At 55.0% G+C, this 16662-nt stretch overlaps 2 protein-coding genes and 1 long non-coding RNA gene across 4 annotated transcripts in view; 2 read left to right on the top strand and 1 right to left on the bottom strand.

The window, feature by feature from the left end:
* The window catches only part of ZNRD2 (zinc ribbon domain containing 2), a 32726-nt gene extending 20174 nt beyond the window's left edge, over positions 1 to 12552 (top strand). The window contains exons 2-6 of the mRNA XM_050757320.1: positions 6528 to 6723; positions 10305 to 11295; positions 11389 to 11540; positions 11671 to 11755; positions 12175 to 12552. Of these exons, the coding sequence (XP_050613277.1) occupies positions 11277 to 11295; positions 11389 to 11540; positions 11671 to 11755; positions 12175 to 12518 (600 nt within the window). The 5' untranslated portion in view covers positions 6528 to 6723; positions 10305 to 11276 and the 3' untranslated portion in view covers positions 12519 to 12552. The remainder of the gene's footprint in view (positions 1 to 6527; positions 6724 to 10304; positions 11296 to 11388; positions 11541 to 11670; positions 11756 to 12174) is intronic.
* A 312-nt stretch (positions 12553 to 12864) lies between these two features.
* FAM89B (family with sequence similarity 89 member B) lies at positions 12865 to 14964 on the top strand. Of its 2 annotated transcripts, none has more exons than XM_050757326.1 (2): positions 12865 to 13751; positions 14137 to 14964. In XM_050757326.1, exons 1-2 carry the CDS (start codon positions 13461 to 13463, stop codon positions 14413 to 14415), a joined length of 570 nt encoding a protein of 189 aa, XP_050613283.1. In that variant the 5' UTR covers positions 12865 to 13460; the 3' UTR covers positions 14416 to 14964. The 2 variants fall into 2 exon arrangements, with proteins under 2 accessions (XP_050613283.1, XP_050613284.1); XM_050757327.1 differs by having other exon boundaries at positions 14127 to 14964.
* Positions 14965 to 16063: 1099 nt separating this feature from the next.
* Positions 16064 to 16658, bottom strand: LOC126935637 (uncharacterized). The gene is made up of 2 exons (XR_007719265.1): positions 16503 to 16658; positions 16064 to 16379 (listed from the first exon to the last, which is right to left on the bottom strand). It is a non-coding gene; the product is annotated as an uncharacterized LOC126935637 (long non-coding RNA).
* Between the last annotated feature and the right edge of the window lie 4 nt (positions 16659 to 16662).

The raw sequence follows: 16662 nt of genomic DNA, 5'->3' as shown, positions 1-16662 counted from the left end.
TCCCGGACAGCACCCAGGGCAGCAGGGGGCAGCAGTCTAATTGGGGAGAGGAGGTTCAGGGACTCACTTTCAGGCACACCTGTCCAAGGAACTCTGTTTTTACTGTGAGCATAAGTCGATGTGGGTAGCTTCAGGAGGACCCTTAGTAAGTCCAGTCTGGTGGTGCAGGGCTGGGAGGGGAAATCACAGGTCCCCAGGGATCCCTGCTGCCGGAATCCAGGAGGGGGTGTGAGGGGCAAGCCCCTGCTTCTTGGGGCCCTGGTCCACACTGAGGCAGGGAATAATGCTAGGTGCTGACCACCTGCCAGGCACAGAGCTGAGCATTGAATACTCATTTTTTCCTAACACTCATCTGAATCTGTCCCGACCCTGCCTAGAGCTGGCTGTGGCTCACCGTGGAGCACAGCACAGCCAAACAGTCCAGTGTTGGATTCTTACTGTCTCTAAGCCTCAGTTTCGTTGCTTGTGAGATGGGGATCTGTTCATTCAACATCTATGTTCAACTACTGGTAATAAAAAATTAAAAAATAAATGTAAAAAATTTACTCAACAAACGAGACTCCACCACGTCCTAAGCTCTTGGCCACAAATAGAACCAGTCCTGCCCTAGAACCAGTCCTGCCCTCCTGGAGCTGCTGTACTAGGGGAACTGGTTATGTGCCAAATCAATTCACACAGCACTGTGGCTACAACAGAGGCTGGTACCGTGACAGAGAAGAGCAGAGAAGCAGGACAGGAGAGGGCTGGGACCTGGAAGACAAAGGGACTCTTCCACTGGAAGCTGGAAGATGAGTAGGAGTGAGTCACACCTGTGGGCATCTGACCTCAGGGAAGGCTGCAGGGGGAGCCTATTCAGAGAACTGAGAAAAGGCCAGTGAACAACAGGAGGTGGTGGAGAGGGAGAGCTGAAGGTGGTAGTGGTGGTGGGAGGGGCCAGCCGTGGTGAGGAATTTGCTTTTTTTTTTTTTTTCTTTTTTTTTTGAGACGGAGTCTCGCTCTGTCGCCCAGGCTGGAGTGCAGTGGCCGGATCCCAGCTCACTGCAAGCTCCGCCTCCCGGGTTCACGCCATTCTCCTGCCTCAGCCTCTGGAGTAGCTGGGACTACAGGCGCCCGCCACCTCGCCCGGCAAGTTTTTTGTATTTTTTTAGTAGAGACGGGGTTTCACCGTGTTAGCCAGGATGGTCTCCATCTCCCGACCCCGTGATCCGCCCGTCTCGGCCTCCCAAAGTGCTGGGCTTGAGCCACCGCGCCTGGCCAGGAATTTGCTTTTATTTTCACTGCAGTGGGACTGTGTCAGGGCAAGAACGAGCACCCTGCCTTCATCCCAGGAGAGAGATCTCACTTGGCCCCAGGAGAGATGTATTTGGGAGGGGAGATGTAAAGACTGTGTGAAGTGGGGCTGCTGGAGAGGCAGGTGGCACGAATGGTCCCCAGAATCCTGGTCTGATCCCTGGATGGGCAAAGAAGAGGGGAGGCAGAGAAGCTGGAAACACGGGGCAGGGTCCACAGCTCTGTTCTGGCCCTGCTGAATTTGAGATGCTTGTGAGTCATCCAAGTGGAGGTGCCCAAAACAGGGAGTCTGCAGCTCAGACAGGACATCTGACCTGGAGACAGAGGCCTGGGGTTATACAGGGGTGTCTACGAAAGTGGGAAAGGGTGGGCTTACTATGGAGAGAAGAGGGCCCAGGGTGCCCCAGGGAGGTCACCATTCCCAGGTCAGGGAGAGGGGGCGGAGTCAGGCAAAAGACCAGAAAGAGCAGCTGGAGGGAGCAGAGAGGAAAACCAGGAGTGTGGTGGGGAAGAGCCAGGAGGAGGGTGTGGCCCTCGTGTCTAAAGCTGCTGCCAGTAGGATGAGGGGATGACAGCCTTTCTTCAGAGGCTGATGAGGGGACTCAGTGAGAAGGAGCAATGAAAGTCTCCAGCCCAGTAATGATGCCCAACTCAAATGATACCCAACCAAATTCCTTCAGCTCTCAGGGCCTCCGCAGGAAATAGCTGAAACCACTGGGGCTAGCAACAGAGGGACATCACTCCAGTGCACATTGCTCCATTGGCATAACCAGGGAGGGCTGCCTGAGAGGTATGGCCTGAAGCAAAGCAGCAGCCCCTGGCCTCCTGCAGCCTGCAGGGAGGGTGCTGGGGAAAAAAATATCATCCTAATCTCCTCCTGGTCACGGGTCTCCAGCTGGGCCTCCTGTGGGCTGAACCCAGAAGAAAGCCTATGGACTGAGGGGCCTGGGGGTGCAGCAGGTGGAGCTTAGCTTCCTGGCACAGCAGGGAGGTCAGGAATGCAGACGGGGTCTGCAGGGCAAGCTGACAAAGCCCAATACACATGGTCTCTTTGGCCTGAACATCTTTTCTAACCTCATCACCACATGTGGCACCTCATTTGCCTAGAATCTGCCAGCACACCTTTTTTTTTTTTTTTTTTTTGAGACAGGGTCTCACTCCATGCCAGGGCTGGAGTGCAGCGGCATGATCTTGGCTCACTGCAGCCTCAACATCCCAGACTCAAGGGATCCTCCCACCTAAACCCACTCCCTCCCACCCCCACCTCAGCAGGTGGAACTATAGGTGCACAACCAAGCTTCACTAATGTTAGGGTTTTTGGCCGGGCGCGGTGGCTCACGCCTGTAATCCCAGCACTTTGGGAGGCCGAGGCGGGCGGATCACAAGGTCAGGAGATCGAGACCACGGTGAAACCCCGTCTCTACTAAAAATACAAAAAATTAGCCGGGCGCGGTTGTGGGCGCCTGTAGTCCCAGCTACTCGGGAGGCTGAGGCAGGAGAATGGCGTGAACCCGGGAGGCGGAGCTTGCAGTGAGCCGAGATTGCGCCACTGCACTCCAGCCTGGGCGACAGAGCGAGCTCCGTCTCAAAAAAAAAAAAAAAAAAAAAAAAAAAAAAAATGTTAGGGTTTTTTGTTTTTTTTTTTTTTTGATTTTTTTTGGAGACAAGCTCTTGCTCTGCTGGAGTGCAGTGGTACGATCTCGGCTCCACTCTGCAGCCTCCATCTCCCGGGTTCAAGCAATTCTCATGCCTCAGCATCCCCAATTAGCTGGGACTACAGCGTCATGCCACCATACCTGTGTTTTTCCCGTACTCCACAAAATCTGAAGCATTCTTCTTTGTGGATTTGTTGACTTGCTTATTGTTCATCTTGCCACCCTCTGAGGGAGGGACAACCTTGTCTCCAGATCTCAGAACAAGGCTTGGCACAGAGAGGGTGCTGAAGTTTGTTGATTGACTACACAGAGAGGCCACGAGAGTGCCTGCCATCTACCATGCACTCTACACTGTGGGGCCACATCCTCCTCCCAGCGACCCTGCAAAGGGGAAACCAAGGCTCTGAAGATGAAACAACTAGACTAGGCCGGGTGCGGTGGCTCCCGCCTGTAATCCTAGCACTTTGGGAGGCTAAGGCAGGCGGATCACGAGATCAGGAGATCGAGACCATCCTGGCTAATACGGTGAAACTCCGTCTCTACTACTGAAAAAAAAAAAACAAAAAAACAAAAAAAGTAGCCGGGCATGGTGGTGGGCACCTGTAGTCCCAGCTACTTGTGAGGCTGAGGCTAGAGAATGGCTTGAACCCAGGAGGCGGGGCTAACAGTGAGCCGAAATAGCACCACTGAACTCCAGCCTGGGCGACAGAGCGAGACTCTGTGTCAAAAAACAAAAACAAGAAAGCAAACAAAAAGCAACTAGACTCAGGTCACCTGGTGATTGAACTGAAGCCTGCCTGATCCAGAACCTATATATACAATGATCCTGGGGAGAGGAATGGGAGGTGTCCCGAAGGCATCAGGAGACCTGACATTTGTTCACAAATGTCCTGAAGATAGGTGGGTAGGACCCTGAGGGCAACGAGGGGCTTTGCTGGAATGGGACAAGGAGGAGCCATGGGACCCAGGCCCAGGAATGTTCAGGCTGCTCAAATGTTCTTGAGGTTCTTGGGTTTTTGAAGCCCAGAGAAGAAATGGGACTTGACTGAGGTTACACAACCAGCCATTAGCAGAGCCAGAACCTGAACTCAGGGCTCCTGATGCCGTGCTAAGGGATTGGCTGGACAGGGTGACAGCAGCTGCATGATGAAAGTTCTGTCTCAGGAGGCAGCATCGCAGTGGTGGTTTTCTAGCATGAGATCATACTGGCTGTGTCATGCATCAGCTAAGTGAACTGGGAAAATCCTTCAACTTCTCTATGCCTCAGTCCTCGACCCCCTACCCCTCCTTTTTTTTTTTTTTTTTAGAGACAGTCTCTCTATATTGCCCAGTCAATATAGAGTCAAACTCTTGGCCTCAAGTAATCCTCCCCATTCAGCCTTCTGAGTAGCTGAGATTACAGGCACATGACCCTGCACCTGGCTTTCCTCATTTTTAAACAGGGAATGAGGCCAGTCTCAGTGGCTCATGCCTGTAATCCCAGCACTTGGGAGACCGAGGCGAGCAGATTCCTTGAGGCCAGGAGTTCCAGACCGGCCTGGCCAACATGGTGAAACCCTGTCTCTGCTAAAAATACAAAAAGTTAGCCAGGTGTGGTGGCGCATGCCTGTATTCCAGCTACTTGGGAGGCTGAGGCATGAGAATCGCTTAAACCCAGGAGACAGAGGCTGCAGTGAGCCGAGATGGCGCCACTGCACTCCAGCCTGGGTGATAGAGTGGGGCTCTGTCTCAAAAAATAAAAGTAAAAAAATAAAAAAAATTGGCCGGGCACAGCGGCTCACGCCTGTAATCCTAGCACTTTGGGAGGCCGAGGCGGATGGATCACGAGGTCAGGAGATTGAGACCATCCTGACCAACATTAAAAATGCAAAAATTAGCCGTACGTGGTGGCGCACGCCTTAGTCCTCAGGAGGCTGAGGCAGGAGAATCTCTTGAACCTGGGAGGCAGAGGTTGCAGTGAGCCAAGATTGCGCCACTGCACTCCAGCCTGGTGACAGAGCAAGACGGCTTCTCAAAAAAAAAAAAAAAAAAAAAAAAAAAAAAATTAACAGATTAACAGGGAAGTCGGGGCGTGGTGGCTCACACTTGTAATCCCAGCACTTTGGGAGGCCAAGGCGAGTGGATCACTTGAGGTCAGGAGTTCGAGACCAGCCTGGCCAACATGGTGAAACTCCATCTGCCAAAAATACAAAAATTAGCCGGACGTGGTGGTACATGCCTGTAATCCCAGCTACTGAGGAGGTAGAGGTTGCAGTGAGCCAAGATTGTGCCACTGCACTCCAGCCTGGGCGATAGAACGAGACTCTCTCTCAAAAATAAAAATAAAAATAAGCAGGGAATCAGTGGGCTGATATTTATGAGGCCCTTAGCAGATGCCTGCCACACAGTAAGCACTCAGGATATGTGAGACCTTTTCATCATTGTCTGCATCTGCAAGCCAAGATGGGCAGGGTGGCAAGAGATGGGCTGCTGCTGGGGAGGAGGAAAGCTACTGTGCCATGAGGGCTGTGTATCAGGTGCTGTGCCGCCTCTACGTGTTGTCCTTCTGAGTTCTGAATGTCTTTGGGAAGAAAGAAATGGCTCTTGGGGAGGGGGTGGGTGGGTAGAAGGCAAGGGGGCCACACTCATCAGTTTTATTTTTTTCTGAGACAGAGTCTCACTCTGTTGCCAGGCTGGAGTGCAATGGCACAATCTCAGCTCACTGCAACCTCCACTTCCTGGGTTCAAGCGACTCTTGTGCCTCGGCCTCCTGAGTAGCTAGGATTATAGGCAGCCACCATCACCACTCCCAGCTAATTTTTGTATTTTTAGTAGATATGGGGTTTCAGCATGTTGGTCAGGCTGATCTCGAACTCCTGGCCTCAGGTGATCTGCCTGCCTTGTCCTCCCAAAGTGTGGGATTACAGACATGAACCACTGCGCCCGGCCTCGATCATCAGTTTTGAAGATAAGGGATGGAAGTGATGAAGGCCTGGAGGGGTCAATGTTGCCCTAATGCATCTCTCTCCAAAGACACTTTACTGAAAGTGGCTGTTATTAAACCCCTCTGATGTGCCACTTACTGTGAGTAGTAAAACGATGGACACCGAGAGTTGGGATTGGAAATGAAATGAAACTATCTTCACACTTGATAAATAGGGTGCTCTTCTGCCCTGCCACTCTTCCCTGCTTTTTGAGCACAGGAGAAATCTACTGGTAAGAGCTCAGGCTCAAGAGGTACACTGGCTGCCACCTGCCACTCCCAACTGGGTGACTGTGAATACATCTTACTACTCCAGGCCTCAGCCTCCTCATTTGCAAATTGGGAATGATAGTAAGACCCAGCTGCCAGTGTTGTCCTAAGGAATAAGTGAAATACTTCATACACAGCTCCTAACACAGTGCCTGGCCCAAAGAAAATACACACACCAAGTTGAGTGTGATTATTTTTATTGCTGTATCATCCAGCCACTTCCTGTTTCACAGACATGTCAAGGTGATTCACATTGCAGTGAAAACCAAAAAAAAAAAAAAAAAAACGAATAGCTGACCCCTTTTCCGTGCCTGTGTGAATATACAAATGATGTGAGTTATGTTTTTCAGAGGCACAGCAATGTGGCATAGGCAACTTGTTGCCATGTAAACCATCCCCACGAAATCAGCCAGCCCAGGGAGAGCTGTAATTGAGCTGTGTGTGACTGAGCTGCCGTGGTGTGCACTATCACCCAGAAAAGAGCCTAACTACAGCCGTGTCATCAGTGCCACAAGGAGGGACCAATTTGGACTGGCTCACATGAAGGTGTGATTCCCTTCCCCCTTCCCGTCCCCTCCCGCTCCTCCTTTCCCTCCTTTCCCTCCCCTGACTGCATGCTCTGTTGCCCAGGCTGGAGTGCAGTGGCAGGATCTCCACTCACTGCAACCTCTGCCTCCTGGTTCAAGCGATTCTCCTGTCTCAGCCTCACAAGTAGCTGGAACTACAGGCTCGCACCACCATGCCCAGCTAGTTTTTGTATTTTTAGTAGAGACGGGGTTTCACCATGTTGGCCAGGCTGGTCTCAAACTCCTGACCTCAAGTGATCTGCCCATCTTGACCTCCCAAAGTGCTGGGATTACAGTTGTGAGCCACCATCCCTGGCCGAAGGTGTGGTACATTCTGTTGGCAAGGGAAGGGTGTGAAAGAGTCCCAGCCCACTGCTCCATAGACACTGGCCTGTCCACTGTGACTGTTGCGAATAGGTTTTACCACCAACACCTGTAAGCACCTTCTATGTCAAGGACTATGAAGCATCTGAGATCTTATCCAATTTGCAAGCTGCCAAGGTAGCCCATCAGGTTCAAGGATGCTGGCAAAATACAAGAGAGTCCTGGGTCAGAGACAAAGGACTTTATCACTGTGCAGCAAACAGCACGAGCACCAGCATATTTCCGTCAGTTCCTTTTAACCCTAAGTCCCATGGGGGTGATGCTGATGGGCTCAGGTTAGTGCGGACATACAGAGTGAACTGCATTGTGGGAGAGGACCCTAAGCTTAGGAAACTCAAAGCCAGTAAGCATGGTTGTCCTTTGCTCTGGAGGGAGACACCAACTCCATCTTCCATGGCTGTTCCCTGGATAAACATCTTTGAAGCTGGGCGCAGTGGCTCACGCCTGTAATCCTACCACTTTGGGAGGCTGAGGTGGGCAGATCACCTGAAGTCGGGAGCTTGAGATCAGTCTGGCCAACATGGTGAAACCCCGTCTCTGCTACTGCTATGGCTACTGCTACTAAATTAAAAAATTCGCCGGGCACAGTGGCTCACGCCTGTAATCCCAACACTTTGGGAGGCCAAGACAGGCAGCTCACGAGGTCAGGAGATCGAGACCATCCTGGCTAACATGGTAAAACCCTGTCTCTACTAAACATGCAAAAAAAAATTAGCTGGACAGCCAGGTGTGGTGGCTCACGCCTGTAATCCCAGCACTTTGGGAGGCCGAGGCAGGTGGATCACAAGGTCAGGAGATCGAGACCATTCTGGCTAACACAGTGAAACCTTGTCTCTACTAAAAATACAAAAAATTAGCTAGGCATGGTGGCAGGCGACTGTAGTCCCAGCTACTCGGGAGGCTGAGGCAGGAGAATGTTGTGAACCCAGGAGGTGGAGCTTGCAGTGAGTCGAGATTGCACCACTGCACTCCAGCCTGGATGACAGAGTGAGACTCCATTTCAAAAAGAAAGAAAGAAAGAAAAAAAGTAGCCAGGTGTGGTGGTGCATGCCTGTAATCCTACTCAGGTGGGTGAGGCACAAGAAATCGCTTAAACCTGGAAAGTAGAGGTGGCAGTGAGCCAAGATCACACCACTTCACTCCAGGTTGGGTGACAGAGCGAGACTCCATCTCAAAAAACAAACAAGCACCAAACAGGCATAAGTGGCCCCATTTTTGTTTTGAGTCAGGGTCTTGCTCTATCACCCAAGTTGCAGTGCAGAAGCCTGATCATGGCTCACTGCAGCCTGGATCTCCTGGGCTGGGAGCAATCCTCCTACTCAGCCTCCTGAGTAGCTGGGACTACAAGTGCATGCCACTGCACCCGCTAAGTAAAATATATATATATTTTTTAAAGATGGGGTCTTTTTTTTTTTGAGACGGAGTCTCGCTCTGTTGCCCAGGCTGGAGTGCAGTGGCCAGATCTCAGCTCACTGCAAGCTCCACCCCCGGGTTCACGCCATTCTCCTGCCTCAGCCTCCCAAGTAGCTGGGACTACAGGCGCCCGGCACCTCGCCCGGCTAGTTTTTTATATTTTTTAGTAGAGACGGGGTTTCACCGTGTTAGCCAGGATGGTCTCGATCTCCTGACCTCGTGATCCGCCTGTCTTGGCCTCCCAAAGTGCTGGGATTACAGGCTTGAGCCACCGCGCCCAGCCGAGATGGGGTCTTACTATGCTGTCCAGGCTGGTCTCAAGCAATCCTCTTACATGTCCTCCCAGAGTGCTGGGATTATAGGCCTGAGCCACCGTACCTGGTCTACTGTCCCTGTTTTACAGATGAGAAATTGAAGTCCAGAGTGATGAAGTAAATTACTCCAGGTGATATAGTAAATAGCGGATCCAGGATCAAACCCAGTCCTGCCTCATTCCAGTTCTGTGTCTTGTCTACCCTACAGTGGAACTTAAGATGGTGAGGAGCCCTGAGAGGAGAAAAGTGGCAAGAATCTTCTTGAGCAGTGAGAGAAGAGGGATGCAGGGAGGATGGGAGATGGGTGTGCATCTCTGTACGTGTTGTCTGGATGTGGGGGGCCAAGGCCAGATTTGTAGGACCCTGGAGACCATAACAAGGACTTTGGATTTTGTCTAAGTATGATGGGGAGATGCCAGATTTTTTTTTTTTTTTTTGAGACAGAGTCTCACTTTGTTGCCCAGGCTGGAGTGTAGTCGTGTGCTCTCGGCTCACTTCTGCCTCCCGGTTCAAGCAATTCTCCTGCCTCAGCCTCCCAAGTAGCTGGGATTACAGGCGCCCGCCACCACACCTGGCTAATTTTTGTATTTTTAGTAGAGATGGGGTTTCACTATGTTGGCCAGGCTGGTCTCGAACTCCTGAACTCAAGTGATCTGCCTGCCTCGGCCTCCAAAGTGCTGGGGTTACAGGCGTGAGCCACCATTCCCAGCAACCAGATGGTTTTTAGTACAAGAATGACACTGTATTTTAAAAGAATTATTCAGTTTCCTGCTTATATGGGGATAATACCCCATATAAGGTTATCATGAGGAGTAAATTGGAGAGATTAAGTGAGAGGACTCATATAAGGGTCTTTGTAGGTGCGAGGCAGAATAGACAGTTGAGTGGATATCGGCCATAATGGTGACATAGTCGGCGCACTGAGGAATTCAGGGTAGGGCTGGGAGCTGGAGACAGTAATAACCTGGGGGTCTATGCGTCCAAGAGATGGTATAGAGATAGTTCCTCTAGTCAGCCTAAGGCTGGGTGCACTTCACTGTAATCCCAGCACTTTGGGAGGCTGAGGTGGGAGGATCAGTTGAGTCCAGGACTTGGAAACCAGCGAAACCCAATTGCTACAAAAAATACAAACAAAACAAACACACAAAAAACGGTGGCTCTAGTGCCTGATAGAAACGACTTGGGGTACAGGCCCTAAGTCAGGTACGCTGCTGCCCAAGAGCCTGACTGGTAGATGGAGATGCGAAAGGGGCACAGGGCTCTCTAGGTAAGCAGGAGGCAGCAAGAATGACAGTTCCAGGGGTTTTACGTGGAAGGAAGAGGAGGCCAGGAGGAGGGGACTTCAGGTCAGATTGAGGAGGCATGTGCCATCCGGAGGAGGAGACTGTCGATGTAATTATGAAAGTCCAAGTCCTAGCTGCTTTTCCATTGCCCTGGTGTACAACCTCAGGCCCTGCAGACTGCACATCTGAGGACCCCTGCCTGCCCTGTCTGGCTTCTCTGAATCTAATAAGGGAGAGGATGCATATGGAAAAAGAACACGGAACAGAGAGAGAGAGAGAGAGAAAAAAAAAGCACCAAGGTCCAAGTTCAGAGAGCCCTGGTAATTTTAACTTGCAACTCACCTAAGAAGAGCCTAACGGTCGCAAGAGTATGTAGGAAGGACCCAACCCGACCCTGCCCAGTACGCAGCACCCAAGGGCGGCTGGAAGCGCAATGCGCGTGCTGAGTACAGCGCTATTCAGTCCGCAGGCTTTTTGAGGATTTCAATTTCAAAGAACGGTCGGTTTCGGGGCGGACTTTGCTTCAGTCCCAGGCCTCGGGAAGCAGCGGGGTGACAGACTGGGACACCAAGCATGCAGAAGGGGAGGGGTCTTGAAATAGACGGAATGCGAGAAGGCTCCCCTCCTGGCCAGCCTTGCTGGGCGAAGTGAGAAGCACTGAGGCCTGAGGAAGCTCCACGAATGCGCAAAGGGCCGCTAGCTGTGATTACTCGGGTGGCGATGGTCGTGATGATGCCGCTGCCCCGCCTGCGCCGAAAGGGAAACCCCAGGGGAGGCGGAGGCCAGCGGGGATTTCTCAAGCCAGCTGGTCCCCTTCATCCACGACGGAAAGGAAGGGCGACCTCCCGAGGCCACTTTCAGGTCTTGCGACCGGAGCAGAGCTACCACGGAGACGCTCCTCCCGAGGCCTCACGCGTCGGAAGGTTCATGTCCCCTGGATTCCGGCTGACTGACGCGTCCCCTGGGCAGGTTCTCGGTAGCAGCCGACACGCCCCACTCCGGGCACAGCGAGATCTGAGGACCACGCTGAGGCGTCATTTCCGCCCTGATTCTCGGGCGCTACAGAAGGGGCGGAGCCGCAGCGGAGGGCGCGCCGCTTTGACATCACTTCCGGTGAGCCCGGCAGCGACAACGGCAACATGGCCCTCAACGGAGCCGGTGAGGACTTGGGCGGCAGGGGCTTGTGGCTGTGAGGTACGGGAGGCAGCCCGCTCCGGCAAGACCCCCAGTCCCTATGCTTCTCTTCCCCAGAAGTCGACGACTTCTCCTGGGAGCCCCCGACTGAGGCGGAGACGAAGGTGCTGCAGGCGCGACGGGAGCGGCAAGATCGCATCTCCCGGCTCATGGGCGACTATCTGCTGCGCGGTTACCGCATGCTGGGCGAGACGTGCGCGGACTGCGGGGTGAGGCGAGACTCGGGCGAGTGAGCAGGGATGGGTCTGCGGGTCGGGCCACTCAGCCCTTCCTCAGTCCTCCCCTCTGGACTCCATCGCCGGCGTCTCATTCCGGCCCCATGTTCTTTTTGGTCCGTAGACGATTCTCCTCCAAGACAAACAGCGGAAAATCTACTGCGTGGCTTGTCAGGAACTCGACTCAGACGTGGATAAAGATAATCCCGGTGAGGGTAAAAAATAATCCGGGAGAGGGGCCGGATGTGCTTAGGGGGGAAGCGTGGTAAGTGGTGATAGAGGCCCGAGAACAGTAGGCCTGGGGGGTGACAGTGGAGTCTCTGGGTGGGGCAGAGGTAAAATGATTTCTCCTTTAGGCTCTAAAGAGGACCATTAACTCAATAAGAGAACTAAGCACCTCCTGTGTGCCAGCCACTGCGCGAGAGTCTGAGCTCAATCAGGCCCAGTACTGATGGAGAGTTGAAGCTAAGGCATAAATGTGATACAAAGTAGAAAGTGGATGAATTGCCTTATAGTGGGACAGGGAAAACACCTCAAGCACAGAAAGAGCAGAGCAGGAAAGGAGATGGCTCACGGCTGAGGTGGGCCAGGCATCCTGACCATTCTACCCACTTTCTCCTCTTTTTAGCTCTGAATGCCCAGGCTGCCCTCTCCCAAGCTCGGGAGCACCAGCTGGCCTCTGCCTCAGAGCTCCCCTTGGGCTCTCGACCTGTGCCGCAGCCCCCAGTACCTCGTCCGGAGCACTGTGAGGGAGCTGCAGCAGGACTCAAGGCAGCCCAGGGGCCACCCACTCCTGCTGTGCCTCCAAATACAGATGTCATGGCCTGCACACAGACAGCCCTCTTGCAGAAGCTGACCTGGGCCTCTGCTGAACTAGGCTCTAGCACCTCCCTGGAGACTAGCATCCAGCTGTGTGGCCTTATCCGCGCATGTGCGGAGGCCCTGCGCAGCCTGCAGCAGCTGCAGCACTAAGAGAAGCCCCTGAGAAAAACCCTCTAGAAAAACAGCTGTTCCTCTGTGTGGTTTATTCTTTTCCTGGTTCCGAGTGTGCATGCCAGCCCCAGCTGCACTCACGTTTTTCCTACTTTTGGCCTCTCACCTCTCCACTCTCTGCTCTCCTTGACGCCCTGAGATGAGTTGAACTTGTTTCTGCTCAGTTTCCCGTCAGGATGCGGGAGTAGGTAGATGACTATGTGATGCACCTTTTCTAAGGAAGAGGTGATAGCCTTTTCAAAGGTAGCAGCCAGAGGGGTGGACCCTAGCCTTGTGTCTGGCAGCACATCTGCAGCCTCCTCCGCCATCCGGTGCCCATTCCCCACCTGGAAGTGAGATTTTGGGTTCCAATCCCCTTGATAGATTCCGCTCCTTTCCCTGAGCATCCTGACCCTATCAGCCTATTCCATCTCATGGCCACCCCAGGTACTCAGCGACAGGAGTTTGTGGTGACCTCAGCGTCAGGTGGCACGTTAGGCACCAACTGTGGACTTGCCAGTCTCCTGATTCCACTGTTAGATCATTTTTCTTGGGAGGGTAATGGGCAGAACACAGTGTGTGTGGGGGCGGGGCGCGGCGGGCAGACGGGGTAGCGAAAAGAACCACGAAGAAACCACGCCTGCCCCCTTCGGCCTTTTTCCCCCTCCGCCGCATTTTTCCAACTCCCCTTGAGTGAGTGGGTGCCCCGCTGTCTTTTTCTCAGCTTTACGCGACGTGGTCCCACAGCCGTTGCCTTTTTAAGAGAGGCCCGGCCCATGCGGAGGGGGTGGGGCAGAGGCGGAGTCTGAGGAGCTGAGGAAGGAACAAAGCGCGGCCTGCGGGCGGCGGCTGGGCTCCGGCGGGGCCGCGGGGTGCGGGGCCTGCGGGCAGCGTCCCGGGCGGAGTGTTGGGGAGAAGGAGGTGGCATCGCCGTCCGTGGCCATGAACGGGCTGCCCTCGGCAGAGGCGCCGGGCGGGGCAAGCTGCGCCTTGGCCGGGCTCCCACCGCTGCCGCGCGGCCTCAGCGGCCTCCTTAATGCGAGCGGGGGCTCGTGGCGGGAGCTGGAGCGCGTCTACAGCCAGCGCAGCCGCATCCACGACGAGCTGAGCCGCGCCGCCCGCGCCCCGGACGGGCCCCGCCACGCCGCCGGCGCCGCCAACGCGGGACCCGCAGCCGGCCCGCGTCGTCCTGTCAACCTCGACTCGGCGCTGGCCGCGCTGCGCAAGGAGATGGTAAGTGGGTGGGCGCCGGGCCAGCTGGGCGGGGGGCTGATGCGGAACGCAGGGGACTGGGACAGGCGATCTGGGTCTCAGAGGACTTGCAGGCACCAGTTGGGTTCCAAGGGTTATGGTAACAATAATTAGTGATAGTTAAAAATTATGGCAGTAGTTACCATATATTTTCAAATGATCTGCTGATGTTACTTCATCCTGCTAAATGGATAATAACCCCATTTTTTGGGTCGTGACTAAAGTTGCACTGCCAAACAAACAAAAAAAAACTTTGTTTAGGAAGGTGCGGGGAAGATGGGCTGGGGCCCACTGTTCCAGGGGGCGGGGCAGGGCTGGGCTGGGGTGGCCTGGACCCCAACTCCAGCCCACCCTCAGTTGTCTGCAGGTGGGGCTGCGGCAGTTGGACATGTCCCTGTTGTGCCAGCTGTGGGGCCTGTACGAGTCAATCCAGGACTACAAACACCTGTGTCAAGACCTGAGCTTCTGTCAGGACCTGTCATCCTCCCTCCATTCGGACAGCTCCTACCCACCGGATGCGGGCCTGTCTGACGATGAGGAGCCTCCCGATGCCAGCCTGCCTCCTGACCCACCACCCCTCACTGTGCCCCAGACGCACAATGCCCGTGACCAGTGGCTGCAGGATGCCTTCCACATCAGCCTCTGAAGAGCTGGGGGGCAGAGGGCACGCACCCATGCAAAAGGCTCAGAAACTCCCCCTCCGGCAAGCCCTCAGACTGCGGAGCCTGCGCCTTCCCCCATACCACCTCACCTCACAGGAGGGCCAGGCATGTATTCCTCAGAGGCGAAACTGCCAAACCCTTTCTCCTGTCTTGGGTTGACTGGCACTGGGGCGGGTACCTAGGGTACAGCCTCTGCCCATGGTACTGGGCCTCCACTTCTTCCACATGTGTGCACCCCCAGCTTGGCCAACCCTCAGCCTTGCAGTGGGGCCCGAAGCATCTTCCCCTCCCCTTGGCATCTCTGGGATTGGGATGAGTGCCTCGCTCCCATCTCCTCCTCACCTTTTGTTGCTATCGGCAGCTGCTGGCTCAGGGGCATCCCACCTCCGGGCTCTGGGTTCCTCTGCCCTGGTAGGGCTCCAGGACCCGTCCCAATACCCACCCATGGCCAGGAGGGCCAAGGCCCCGTGCTGGATATTTAAATTTAGGGGCCGGCCTCCAGGGCGCGTAGATAAATAAATACTCTCAGCGTCGTTGTACTCTGCCTGGCTGGCTCTGGGGCGGGAAGACGCGGCGTTCTGGCAGGTGCGGCCCCGCGCTCTGCCGGCGGGTGGCGCCCGAGACCCCCGAGTGAAGGTCCTGCCGTCCCGCCCGGGCGGGGCTGGGGGCGCTCCCGGCTGGTCGAGCTTGGCTCAGCCGCCCGGGTGACTGCGGTCGAGTCACTTCCCCTCTCTCGCCCGCGACCTCCGAGTCCTCCGCCTCCTCCCAGTTCGCTTCGGGCTTTCCCCGCCGGCCGGGAAGGAAGGAGAAGGAGCCGCCCACCTTGAGGAGGGAAACTTTCCACCCCGCGCGGGGCGGGGTTGGGGCGGCGCAGGAAATGGGTGGCCGGAGTCGGCTGAGCAAGGGGCCCCGGCGGGGGCGGGGGAGGCGCCTCCTGGAACGGTTTGGGAGCTCACAACCAGCGGGTGGGAGGGAGGCGCGGCAGAGGCAGAGCGGTGTGAAGTTGCGGCACCTCGGGCTTTCCCAGAGGCCAGGCGTGAGAATCCGCGGCGATGAAGGTTGATGGGGTCCCAGGGACCCGTATTCCCCGCTTAGTCTATGAAGACCGCCGGCTCTCCCCACAGCACTAGCGGTCTTTACAGTTATCTGTTAAAGGTTTCTTCTTAGGAAACCGGGGACCCACACCGCTGGGACTGGGAACCAAACCCAGGTGTCAAGCCCACCGGAAGAAGTCAGCACGTTCGGAGACAGTGGGTACTCAGCCCCGCACACGCGCACACGACACCCCACAACCTCCTGAAAAGAGGCGAAGCCGCACACCGAGGTGTGTGGTGCCTCCTGGAGATGCAGCCCAGCTGGCAGTCCTGGCACTCTGACACCCCGTTAAACCAAGTAGCCGTCACGCACCGGGCTCCTGTTCATTCACACACCTTGCAGAGCAGCGGGAGGGAGCAAACTGACCTGTTGCCCCAGGGCAGCTGACACCTGCAGAGGCTCATTACCATGCAGGGCGGGTGGGTAAGCGATAAAGGCTCTAATCTAGGGGTTCACAGAGCCGCTAACGCCCCAGGCAGGCTTTCCTGGGGAGGGAGAGTAAACATACACACAGAAATGACACGTTTTCCCCATCCATGATAGCTCATCCCATTTAGTAAGGCACGGCAAAATCAGCCAGGCTTTCTGCTAAATGCTTTCTGAGGTTCGTGCTCTCAGTGATTCCGTAAAAGGCGGAACTATAATTATCCCCATTTAAGAGACATTGAAACTGAGGCTCAGAGTGTTAGCGCTTTGCCCAAGGTCACACTTGGTTGGAAGTCAGTTGTGAATCTGCAGCTACTTGTCGGGGTTTGGGATTATCTTCCCACTCGACAGCAGTCAGGTTCTGAGGTTGGGCCCCCGAGGTTAGTCCTGACTCGATGCCTTCCTGCTCTGGTTAAGACGTGGGTGGCTGCACCATGGAGTAGAGGAGAGCTGGTCCTTGCCCAGATTCACAGTATGACTCTGAGCAAGTCCCTTCCCCTTTCTGGGTCTCAGTTTTCCCAGCCCGTGAAAGGGGGCCAGCAGTACATACCTCCCAGGGCTGCGAGCAGGAAGGGAGGCGGCCCGGGTAGCGCTCTCTAGGGTGGCACGAAGTTGCTGGTTGCCCTCTCTCGGGGTCCACGCAGCCTCTGCGCGCCCCGAGCGGGCACTGCTGTCGGGTGACACTCCCTCCACGTCCCCCCCCGCCCCCC

The sequence above is a fragment of the Macaca thibetana genome, chromosome 14 (genome assembly GCF_024542745.1).
Source record: "Macaca thibetana thibetana isolate TM-01 chromosome 14, ASM2454274v1, whole genome shotgun sequence".
NCBI classification, from domain to species: domain Eukaryota; kingdom Metazoa; phylum Chordata; class Mammalia; order Primates; family Cercopithecidae; genus Macaca; species Macaca thibetana.
This window is presented reverse-complemented; position numbering and strand designations above follow the sequence as displayed.

Coding starts and splice junctions, on each gene's coding strand:
- FAM89B (XM_050757326.1), top strand. CDS start 13,461: ATGAACGGGCTGCCCTCGGCAGAGGCGCCGGGCGGGGCAAGCTGCGCC. Junction 13,752..14,136: donor CCGCGCTGCGCAAGGAGATG/GTAAGTGGGTGG, acceptor AGTTGTCTGCAG/GTGGGGCTGCGGCAGTTGGA.